General features: G+C 40.9%; 1 protein-coding gene across 3 annotated transcripts in view; it reads left to right on the top strand.

Moving 5' to 3' along the window:
- LIFR (LIF receptor subunit alpha) overlaps nt 1-12,243 on the top strand; it is a 94,729-nt gene that overhangs the window by 62,960 nt on the left and 19,526 nt on the right. For all 3 annotated transcript variants that reach the window (XM_057541163.1, XM_057541162.1, XM_057541164.1), the window contains exons 13-14: nt 8,045-8,258; nt 10,518-10,697. In XM_057541163.1, the coding sequence (XP_057397146.1) occupies nt 8,045-8,258; nt 10,518-10,697 (394 nt within the window). The remainder of the gene's footprint in view (nt 1-8,044; nt 8,259-10,517; nt 10,698-12,243) is intronic.

The raw sequence follows: 12,243 nt of genomic DNA, 5'->3' as shown, positions 1-12,243 counted from the left end.
TTGTCTGCTCACCCGCCAAGGCGGGTGGGGGCTGGGAGCTGAGGCTCGGGCTTCGGAGGTCAGATCCCAGGGAGAGGACTGGGGTTGGCTGCATGAACACAGCCTGAAGGGGCTGGTGTGCCACAGCTAGACAGGAGGGAGTCCGGGAAAAAGTCTGGACCTGCCTAAGAGGCAAGAGAGCATTGTTTCAGGGTGCGCGAGGAGAAGGGATTCAGAGCACCGCCTAAACGAGCTCCAGAGACGGGCATGAGCCGCGGCTATCAGCGTGAACACCAGAGACAGGGATGAGACGAGAAGGCTGCTGCTGCCGCCACCAAGAAGCCTGTGTACGAGCACAGGTCACTATCCACACCTCCCCTCCCAGGAGCCTGTGCAGCCCGCCACCGCCAGGGTCCCGTAATCCAGGGACAACTTCCCCGGGAGAACACACGGCACGCCTTGGGCTGTTGCAACATCACGCCGGCCTCTGCTGCCACAGGCTTGCCCCACACTCCATACCCCTCCCTCCCCCCGGCCTGAGTGAGCCAGAGCCCCCTAATAACCTGCTACTTTAACCCCGTCCTGTCTGAGCGGGAACAGACGCCCTCAGGTGATCTACACGCAGAGGAGGGGCCAAATCCAAAGCTGAACCCCAGGAGCTGTGCGAACAAAGAAGAGAAAGGGAAATCTCTCCCAGCAGCCTCAGGAGCAGCAGATTAAATCTCCACAATCAACTTGGTGTACCCTGCATCTGTGGAATACCTGAATAGACAACGAATCATCCCAAAATTGAAGCAGTGAACTTCGGAAGCAATTATAGATTTGGGGTTTGCTTTCTGCATCTAATTTGTTTCTGGTTTTATGTTTATCTTAGTTTAGTATTTAGAGTTTTTTATCATTGGTAGATTTGTTTATTGATTTGGTTGCTCTCTTCCTTTTTTTTTTATATAGATATATATATTTTTTCCTTTTTCTCTTTTTGTGAGTGTGTATGTGTATGCTTCTTTGTGTGAATTTGTCTGTATAGCTTTGCTTTTACCATTTGCCCTAGGGGTGTGTCTGTCCATTTTTTTTGTTTTGTTTTCTTTGTATAGTTTTTAGCAGTTGTTATCATTGGTGGATTTGTTTTTGGGTTTGGTTACTCCCTTCTTTCTTTTCTTTTCTTCTTTATTACTTTTTACTTATTTATTTATTTATTTAAATTTTTTTTAATACATTTATTTATTTATTTCATTTTGGCTGCATTGGGTCTTTCTTGCTGCGCACAGGCTTTTCCCTAGTTGTGGCGAGCGGGAGCTACTCTTTGTTGCTGTGCGCAGGCTTCTCATTGCAGTGGCTTCTCTTGTTGTGGAGCATGGGCTCTAGGCATGCAGACTTCAGTAGCTGTGGCTTGCGGGCTCTGGAGTGCAAGCTCAGAAGTTGTGGCACACGGGCTTAGTTGCTCCACGGCATGTGGGATCTTCCTGGACCAGGGCTCGAACCCGTGTCCCCTGCATTGGCACATGTATTATCAACCACTGCGCCACCAGGGATGCCCAATTTTTTTATTTTTAATAATTTTCTTTATTTTGTATTTTAATAACTTTATTTTATTTTATTTATTTATTTATTTTTTTCTCCCTTTTCTTCTGAGCTGTGTGGCTGACAGGGTCTTCTTGCTCTGGCCGGGTGTCAGGCCTGAGCCTCTGAGGTGGGAGAGCCGAGTTCAGGACATTGGTCCACCAAGACCTCCCAGCTCCACGTAATACCAAACGGCGAAAGCTCTCCCAGAGAGCTCCATCTCAATGCTAAGACCCAGCTCCACTCAACGACGAGCAAGCTACAGTGCTGGACACCCTATGCCAAACAACTAGCAAGACAGGAACACAACCCCACCCATTAGCAGAGAGGCTGCCTAAAATCATAATAAGGTCACAGACACCCCAAAACACACCACCGGACACAGTCCTGCCCACCAGAAAGACATGATCCAGCCTCGTCCCCCAGAACACAGGCACCAGTCCCCTCCACCAGGAAGCCTACACAACCCACTGAACCAACCTTACCCACTGGGGGCAAACACCAACAACAACGGGAACTATGAAGCTGCAGCCTGCAAAAAGGAGACCCCAAACACAGTAAGTTAAGCAAAATGAGAAGACAGAGAAATGCACAGCAGATGAAGGAGCAAGGTAAATACCCACCAGACCAAACAAATGAAGAGGAAATAGGCAGTCTACCTGAAAAAGATTTCAGAGTAATGATAGTAAAGATCCAAAATCTTGGAAATAGAATGGAGAAAATACAAGAAACGTTTCACAAGGACCTAGAAGAACTAAAGAGCAAACAAACAATGATGAACAACACAATAAATGAAATTAAAAATTCTCTAGAAGGAATGAATAGCAGACTAGCTGAGGCAGAGGGACGGATAAGTGAGCTGGAAGATAAAATAGTGGAAATAACTACCACAGAGCAGAATAAAGAAAAAAGAATGAAAAGAATTGAGGACAGTCTCAGAGACCTTTGGGACAGAATTAAATGCACCAACATTCGAATTATAGGGGTCCCAGAAGAAGAAGAGAAAAAAAAAAGGGACTGAGAAAATATTTGAAGAGATTATAGTTGAAAACTTCCCTAATATGGGAAAGGAAATAGTCATCAAGTCCAGGAAGCACAGAGAGTCCCAGACAGGATAAATCCAAGGAGAAACATGCCAAGACACATATTAATCAAACTATCAAAAATGAAATACAAAGAAAAACTATTAAAAGCAGCAGGAAAAGCAACAATTATACAACGGAATCCCCATAAGGTTAACAGCTGACCTTTCAGCAGAAACTCTGCAGGCCAGAAGGAAGTGGCAGGATGTATTTAAAGTGATGAAAGGGAAAAACCTACAACCAAGATTACTCTACCCAGCAAGGATCTCATTCAGATTTGACAGAGAAGTTACAAACTTTAGAGATATGCAAAAGCTAAGAGAATTCAGCACCACCAAACCAGCTCTAAAACAAATGCTAAAGGAACTTCTCTAGGCCAGAAACACTAGAGAAGGAAAAGACATACAATAACAAACCCAAAACAATTAAGAAAATGGTAATAGGAACATACATATCTATAACTGCCTTAAATGTAAATGGATTAAATGCTCCAACCAAAAGACATAGACTGGCTGAATGGATACAAAATCAAGACCTGTATATATACTGTCTATAAGAGCCCACTTCAGACCTAGGGACACATACAGACTGAAAGTGAGGGGATGGAAAAAGATATTCCATGCAAATGGAAATCAAAAGAAAGCTGGAGTAGCAATTCTCATATCAGACAAAATAGACTTTAAAGACTATTACAAGAGACAAAGAAGGACACTATATAATGATCAAGGGATCGATACAAGAAGAAGATATAGCAATTGTAAATATTTATGCACCCAACATAGGAGCACCTCAATACATAAGGCAAATGCTAGCAGCCATAAAAGGGGAAATCGACAGTAACACAATCATAGTAGGGGACTTTAACACCCCACTTTCACCAATGGACAGATCATACAAAATGAAAATAATTAAGGAAACCCAAGCTTTAAATGATACATTAAACAAGATGGACTTAGTTAATATTTATAGGACATTCCTTCCAAAAACAACAGAAGACACTTTCTTCTCAAGTGCTCATGGAATATTCTCCAGGATAGATCATATCTTGGGTCACAAATGAAGCCTTGGTAAATTTAAGAAAATTGAAATCTGATCAAGTATCTTTTCTGACCACAATGCTATAAGACTAGATATCAATTACAGGAAAAAGTCTGTAAAAAATACAAACACATGGGGGCTAAACAATACACTACTATATAACTGAGAGATCATTGAAGAAATCAAAGAGGAAATCAAAAAATAACTAGAAACAAATAACAATGAAAACACAACGACCCAAAACCTATGGGATGCAGCAAAAGCTGTTCTAAGAAGGACGTTTATAGCAATACAATGCTACCTCAAGAAACAAGAAACATCTCAAATAAATAACCTAAACTTACACCTAAAGCAATTAGAGAAAGAAGAACAAAAAAAACCCAAGTTAGCAGAAGGAAAGAAATCATAAAGATCAGATAAGAAATAAATGAAAAAGAAATGTTTGAAACGATAGGAAAGATCAATAAAACTAAAAGCTGGTTCTTTGAGAAGATAAACAAAATTGATAAACCATTAGCCATACTCATCAAGAAAAAAAGAGAGAAGACTCCAATCAATACAATTATAAATGAAAAAGGAGAAGTAACAACTGACACTGCAGAAATACAAAGGATCATGAGAGATTACTACAAGCAACTATATGCCAATAACATGGACAACCTGAAAGAAATGGACAAATTCTTAGAAAAACACAACCTTCCGAGACTGAACCAGGAAGAAATAGAAAATATAAACAGACCAATCACAAGCACTTAAATTGAGACTGAGATTAAAAATCTTCCAGCAAACAAAAGCCCAGGACCAGATGGCTTCACAGGCGAATTCTATCAAACATTTAGAGAAGAGCTAACACCTATCCTTCTCAAACTCTTCCAAAATATTGCAGAGGGAGGAACACTCCCAAACTCATTCTACAAGGCCACCATCACCCTGTTACCAAACCAGACAAAGATGTCACAAAGAAAGAAGACTACAGGCCAATATCACTGATGAGCATAGATACAAAAATCCTCAACAAAATAGTAGCAAACAGAATCCAACAGCACTTTAAAAGGATCATACACCATGATCAAGTGGGTTTCATCCCAGGAGTGCAAAGATTCTTCAGTAATGCAAATCAATCAATGTGATAAACCATATTAACAAATTGAAGGAGAAAAACCGTATGATCATCTCAATAGATGCAGAAAAAGCTTTCAGCAAAATTCAACACCTATTTATGATTAAAAACCCTCCAGAAAGTAGGCATAGAGGGAACTTTCGTCAACATAATAAAGGCCATATATGACAAACCCACAGCCAACATCGTTCTCAATGGTGAAAAACTGAAACCATTTCCTCTAAGATCAGGAACAAGACAAGGTTGTCCACTCTCACCACTGTTATTCAACATAGTTTTGGAAGTTTTTGCCACAGCATTCAGAAAAGAAAAAGAAATAAAAGGAATCCAAATTGGAAAAGAAGAAGTAAAGCTGTCACTGTTTGCAGATGACATGATACTATATATAGAGAATCCTAAAGATGCTACCAGCAAACTACTAGAGCTAATCAATGAATCTGGTAAAGTAGCAGGATACAAAATTAATGCACAGAAATCTCTTGCATCCCTATACACTAATGATGAAAAATCTGAAAGAGAAATTAAGAAAACACTCCCATTTACCATTGCAACAAAAAGAATAAAATACCTAGGAATAAACTTACCTAAGGAGACAAAAGACCTGTATGCAGAAAACTATAAGACACTGTTGAAAGAAGTTAAAGATGACACAAACAGATGGAGAGATATACCATGTTCTTGGATTGGAAGAATCAACATTGTGAAAATGACTGTCCTACCCAAAGCAATCTACAGATTCATTGCAATCCTTATTAAACTACCAAGGGCATTTTTCACAGAACTAGAACAAAAAATTTCACAATTTGTGTAGAAACACAAAAGACCCCGAATAGCCAGAGCAATCTTGAGAAAGAAAAACGGAGCTGGAGGAATCAGGCTCCCTGACTTCAGAGTATACTACAAAGCTACAGTAATCAAGACAGTGTGGTACTGGCACAAAAACAGAAATATAGATCAATGGAAGAGGATAGAAAGCCCAGAGATGAACCCATGCACGTATGGTCACCTTATTTTTGATAAAGGAGGCAAGAACATACAATGGAGAAAAGACAGCCTCTTCAGTAAGTGGTGCTGGGAAAACTTGACAGCTACGTGTAAAAGAATGAAATTAGAACACTCCCTAACACCATACACAAAAATAAACTCAAAATGGATTAAAGACCTAAATATAAGTCCAGAGACTATAAAACTCTTAGAAGAAAACATAGGCAGAACACTCTATGACATAAATCACAGCAAGATCCTTTTTGACCCACCTCCTAGAGAAATGGAAATAAAAACAAAAATAAACAAATGGGACCTAATGAAACTTCAAAGCTTTTGCACAGCAAAGGAAACCATAAACAAGATGTAAAGACAACCCTCAGAACGGGAGAAAATATTTGCAAATGAAGCAACTGACAAAGGATTAATCTCCAAAATTTACAAGCAGCTCATGCAGCTCAATATCAAAAAAACAAACAACCCAATCCAAAAATGGGCAGAAAACCTAAGCAGACATTTCTCTAAAGACGATATACAGATTGCCAACAAACACATGAAAGGATGTTCAACATCAGTAATTATTAGAGAAATGCAAATCAGAACTACAGTGAGGTATCACCTCACACCAGTCAGAATGGCCATCATCAAAAAATCTAGAAACAATAAATGCTGGAGAGGATGTGGAGAAAAGGGAACCCTCTTGCACTGTTGGTGGGAATGTAAATTGATACAGCCACTATGGAGAACAGTATGGAGGTTCCCCAAAAAACTAAAAATAGAACTACCATATGACCTAGCAATCCCACTGCTGGGTATATACCCTGAGAAAACCATAATTCAAAGAGTCATGTACCACAGTGTTCATTGCAGCTCTATTTACAATAGCCAGGACATGAAAGCAACTTAAGCGTCCATTGACAGATGAATAGATAAAGAAGTTGTGGCACATATATACAATGGAATATTACTCAGCCATAAAAAGAAATGAAATTGAGTTATTTGTAGTGAGGTGGATGGACCTAGAGTCTGTCATACAGAGTGAAGTAAGTCAGAAAGAGAAAAACAAATACCGTATGCCAACACATCTATATGGAATCTTAAAAAAAAAAAAATGTTTCTGAAGAACCTAGGGGCAGGACAGGCATAAAGATGCAGACATTGAGAATGGACTTGAGGAGACGGGGAAGGGGAAGGTGAAGCTGGGACGAAGTGAGAGAATGGCATGGACATATATACAACTACCAAATGTAAAATAGATAGCTAGTGGGAAGCAACCGCATAGCACAGGGAGATCAGCTCGGGTGCTTTGTGACCACCTGGAAGGGTGGGATAGGGAGGGTGGGAGGGAGAAGCAAGAGGGAGGAGATATGGGGATATATGTATATGTATAGCTGATTCATTTTGTTATGAAGCAGAAACTAACACCATTGTAAAGTAATTATACTCCAATAAAGATGTTAAAAAAAAAGTTTGAATGTTTATTTCCTTTTATCCAGTATGTCCAATTTTGGGAACTCAACATTAAACAATTAATCCTAGCCATGAAAAAAAAATGTTGCACCAAAAGATTTATTTTAGTATTGTGAAAAATTGGGAACACCTTAAATTTCACTTATTTAAGGAATATTCAAGTAAAGTGATAAAAATGCTACATGAAATATAAAGCTATTAAAATGTATATAACTGTATTATGGACAAGTGTGTATTATAGAAGAGTGAAAAAATGTAAATTGTATAGTATGATTAAAACAATTTTAATAAAAATCTCCATCTAGGAAAACAACTTGAAGGAAATATCACAATGTAAGAGTATTTAAGAGATGGGAATATGGGAGATTTTTCTTGCTTTCTTCCAACTTTTTAGTATTTTCCACGTTTTCTATAATGAGCAAGTACTACTTTAAAATGAGAAAACAATAACTGTTTAAAAAAACATGATGCCATACTTTTTAATATTTTATTTTTTAAGTAGAGGAATGTTGCTCATCACTTCTTTTGGTTTACTTCTGAAAAATATGAGGCTAAATATTTTGTTACTTAATTTTTATATTTCTGTGTGCTCTTACTGCTTACAGCAAGTGTAGTTTTTCTTCAGCATCACTTTTCTGATTTATCTCAGTGGATTTTAAATCTGTGTTGTGCACTGTTAACAACTTCATCTTTTCTAACATTACTTTGTTAGGATTAGCAGAGTGTCCAGTTTAGACTCAATGGCCTTGCCTTGTCACATAATCACTCCTCGCAGGTTTTTATAACAGAATTTATTTTTCTGTTTTTGTAGCCTTTACCCATTAATGAAGCTAATGGAAAAATACTTTCCTATAATGTATCATGTTCATCAGACGAGGAAACACAATCCCTTTCTGAAATTCCTGATCCTCAACATAAGGCAGAAATCCAACTTGATAAAAATGACTACATCATCAGTGTGGTGGCAAAAAATTCTGTGGGCTCATCGCCACCTTCTAAAATAGCTAGTATGGAAATTCCAAATGGTGAGTACTTAAGATAAAAGTAGTGTATAAGAACAAGAAATTAAGGTGAAACATTTGGAAGGTGTTGCTTGCTCTCATAAATGTCAGCTTTCTTCTCATATACCCTGCTGCAGCTGATGTGTAAGGAGGAACAGGCAGATTAATGTCATGTATTAATGTTGAGAGGCAGCAGTTATTAGTATTGACTTGAAGCGTCTACATTGATGGATAAAATATTACTAAACCCAGTTACTTTAACACGTAATGTTGTAGAGTTATGGTAGTGGATATTACTCTTAGAAATATCTTAACAGTTTATTCAGATAACATTTTCACATATCTCCCCAAGACCATGACAGTTGATACTTACGTCAGCTAGGCTATTTTCAAACTGTCAGGCAGGAACAAATACTCATTTTAAATGGCAGCTCTGTTGATAAGGCATTCTTTATTAATAGGAATCCTTTATTGATAAGAAATTCTTAAAGACTAAATTAGATCTTCAGTGTAAGCTTTAAAAAAACAACTGCAGTATAATTTTAAAATTCCTTAGTGCACCCCTGTAAATTTGATGGATTACCAGTGACTAGTCCGTTCCTCCTTAGCTGCCTTGACAGCTTTTTGAGTCACAAGTTTTCAGTGGCCACTCCTGCCTCTTCTCCTAGTTAACTCCTCTTCCTGAGTCACTCCCTGGTCCCCCTTGCTATCCCACCCTAATATGAGAGCACCTTTCTATGACTACCCACTCGGAGAGGCAGAAAAATTGGTCCAGTTTGGGTCCTAAGTATCTTTCCAGTTCTTGCTTGAGGCAGTGTCTTACTGCTTGTTACGGAACTGGTTCTTCGTTTCAGTCTGTTGTGGGCACATTAGAAGGAACGAATTGGGGACACACCATACATTCTGAGACACACAATATCATCCAGAGCCCAGATAGCAGTGCATACTGGAGAAGAGAGGTCTGCAGGCAGTGGTATGGAGTCAAAAGAAAGAAAAGGGAGAGAGATATGAACGCCCATAGCAAGATAACCCGCTGATTTAAATTAGGTATTTAATGGCTCTTGCTATGTTATCTTTTAATTCAAGAACTATATTCCTGCCTTTTCTGTGTGTCCATCAGGACACAGTAATTTACAGAACTAACAATGGTCTGGCTATCAGCTTTCAGACAGTTAATGCAGCTCTGAACAAATCATTGTTCCTTGAGGATTTCCCGCGTCAGAGGCCTTGCAGCCTCAGCGCAGGTTACCTTGTGGATTTTTAGTCACATTGAGTCAAGAAGCTGTCATATCCAAAGTCTTCTGTATTCCCAGCCAAGTTGTTGTCTTGTGTCCAGTAGTAGTTGCTTATGAATGCAAATTTTGTTCAAAAAACCTTTCCATGGCTTTTTACTAAACCCTTAAATATACATCAGTTAGAGACATTACTTCTTTCCCCTATTTCTTGGAAAATTTCCCTCTCCCTTTGGCCACGCGGTCCTAACCCATGCTAATTCCTCACCCCCAACCTTGGGCCTCCCTTATTGCCTAGGCTGAGATCTGGCAGGATGAGGAAACCAAACCTCACCACGGCCCCCTTCTGCCAGCCTCTGCACCTCACCCATCCATGCTCCGCGGATGCTTTCCTCTCTCTGCCCACACTGACCATCCCATCCCACCCCACCCCACAGCATTTCATCACTGTCCTGTCTTCACAATGCCTTCAGCCCACCCCGGGGGGTAGCAGTCTCCCTGGAAAGGAAGAGAGGGGCTGGCCCACCCACTCATTCACTGCATGTCATCGTGCTCCTGCTTTGCATGGCCTGTGCTCGGGGCTGGAGTTGCAGGCACAAGCCCCCGTCTGCTCTCGTGGAGCTCACACCCACAGTGGACGAGGAGACGGGGGATTCTGACACCCACGCGTGCTCTTCACCAGCCTCCCGCCTGCCTCTCCCCCCGCCCCCGAGCTGCCATGCCACCCTCTAGCGCCTGTATTCCCTCTGCCCCATTCTTCATGGCTCTTGATCCTCGTGTCCCGGCCCAGTTATGTCACTGCCTGATCCTAGGTGCTTTTTCATTGTTTTTTTTTCCATCTGCTGAGTTAATATGTATGCACAGGTAATTGCCATAGTTAAAACGAAAACAACAGAGCAGCACTTCTAAACTTTGCTAAAGGTTTATCTAGTTTAGCACTACTTTGCAATGTCTGCACGGTGAAGTGATTTTTATAACTCTTGCCCATTTTCATGAGATTTACCTTAAAACATTATTTTTAACACTGGTAATATATCCTTCTTTCTTGAAGATGATCTCAAAATAGAGCAGGCTGTTAGAATGGGAAATGGGATTCTGCTCACTTGGAATTATGACCCCAACGTGACTTGTGACTATGTAATTAAGTGGTGTAACTCATCTCGGTCTGAACCCTGCCTCATGGACTGGAAAAAAGTCCCTTCTAACAGCACTGAAACTATAATAGAATCTGGTGAGTGTCTCGCAATTAAAGTTCTTTAAAGATATTTTTTAAATTTACTTTTTATAAGGGTAACGTTGGTTTATAACGTTATGTAAGTTTCATGTGTACACCATTATGTTTCTACTTCCGTATACACTCCAGCGTGCTCCCTACCAAAAAAAATGCTTTTAAAAAGAGCAGCGTACGGAGTGACTGGTTGCACTGCAGTGACTGTCCCCTCACCGCCGGGCTGCGTGTGGATTGGTTTAACTTTTCTGGAAGGCAGTTTGTGGCAGTATGTGTGTGAAACATTCATAGGCTTTGATCTAGTCATTACTTGTCTAGGAGTTTATTCTAAGAAGTAATCCGAGAGCAGCACAGATTTACACCTGAGTGTTCAACACAGCATTATTTATAATTGTAATGGTGTCACTCACCATCTTTTTGCCCTTGTTTGCCCAGGGCCCAGGTTACTGAGCACAAAGGAGTTGCAGCCGTTACCATGTACCCTGATGTAGGGCGGGGGGGGGGGGGGGCGCGGCAGGGGCGTAGCGGGGAAGGGGCAGCTCCCAGTGCCTGACAGCTCAGGAGCCGCGAGCCCGGCATGGTGGGCTGCCCTTGAGATGACGCAACCAGGAGGGGTATGTGGTAACCTACAGGCTGAACCAGCCTTGTCCTTTGGAATTCTGGCCCTCTCTCCACTATCACTGTTCCTTCTGAGTAACTGGTGAGAGTGGATTGTGCCTTTACCTGTGGGAATTCTGGAACCAGTTGGTAGTGAAGCTTCTTGACGTCATTCCCCCTCTCGGCTCTCCCTCACATGTTAGTGAAGTTCAGGAGAGCAAGCGGCCGCTGGTCCCTTCTCTCCCAGGGAGCACGTTCTGCTCGTTTACTTTGCTCACTGTCACATGGTAAGGATGAGTCCCGGTCATTGGATTCCTACATGTGGCTTCAGGTTATTTTCCAGTTCTACTTGGAATACAGCCAGACTCCTTCACGTTAATAATTAGCCAATGACTTGATGGTCGCCTTTATCCTTTTTACAGCTTACGTCACTAACCAGCAACATGTGTAGCTGCCTGAGCCTTACACAGTTGTAGTGTTCTCTGTATAAATTCTGACCCCTCTTCCCTCCTTTCTCACCTGGGCTTTGAGAATAATCAGAATGGACTGGGGCAGGGTGGAGTGATGTGAAGAGACGTCTCTTTAGATGAAATATCTGGGATGTGAGTTTAAGCTGAGACCTGTAGGATGAAAAGGAGGACTTTTGATGCTGAGGCAGGTGAACAAAGGCCTTGTAGTGGCTCAGAAGACAAAGGCTCTGAGAAGTTGGGTAACTTGCCCAAGGTCACAAAACTAGTATGTGATCACACCAGGATTTAACTTTAAAGCTATTTAGAGCTTTAAGAGGCTGGGGATTTTGTCTTTTATTCGTTGCTGCTAGGACAGGGTGTGGCCAAAACCTGCACGTTTCCTATTCCTTTCTTATTCAGTCACCCACTCTTTCAACTATCCTCTCTCTTTTATGATCTCAAAACACATTCCTGATGCTCTAACCCCTCAGGCTCTTTTTCTT

Source organism: Balaenoptera acutorostrata, chromosome 2, assembly GCF_949987535.1.
Source record: "Balaenoptera acutorostrata chromosome 2, mBalAcu1.1, whole genome shotgun sequence".
NCBI lineage: Eukaryota > Metazoa > Chordata > Mammalia > Artiodactyla > Balaenopteridae > Balaenoptera > Balaenoptera acutorostrata.
This window is presented reverse-complemented; position numbering and strand designations above follow the sequence as displayed.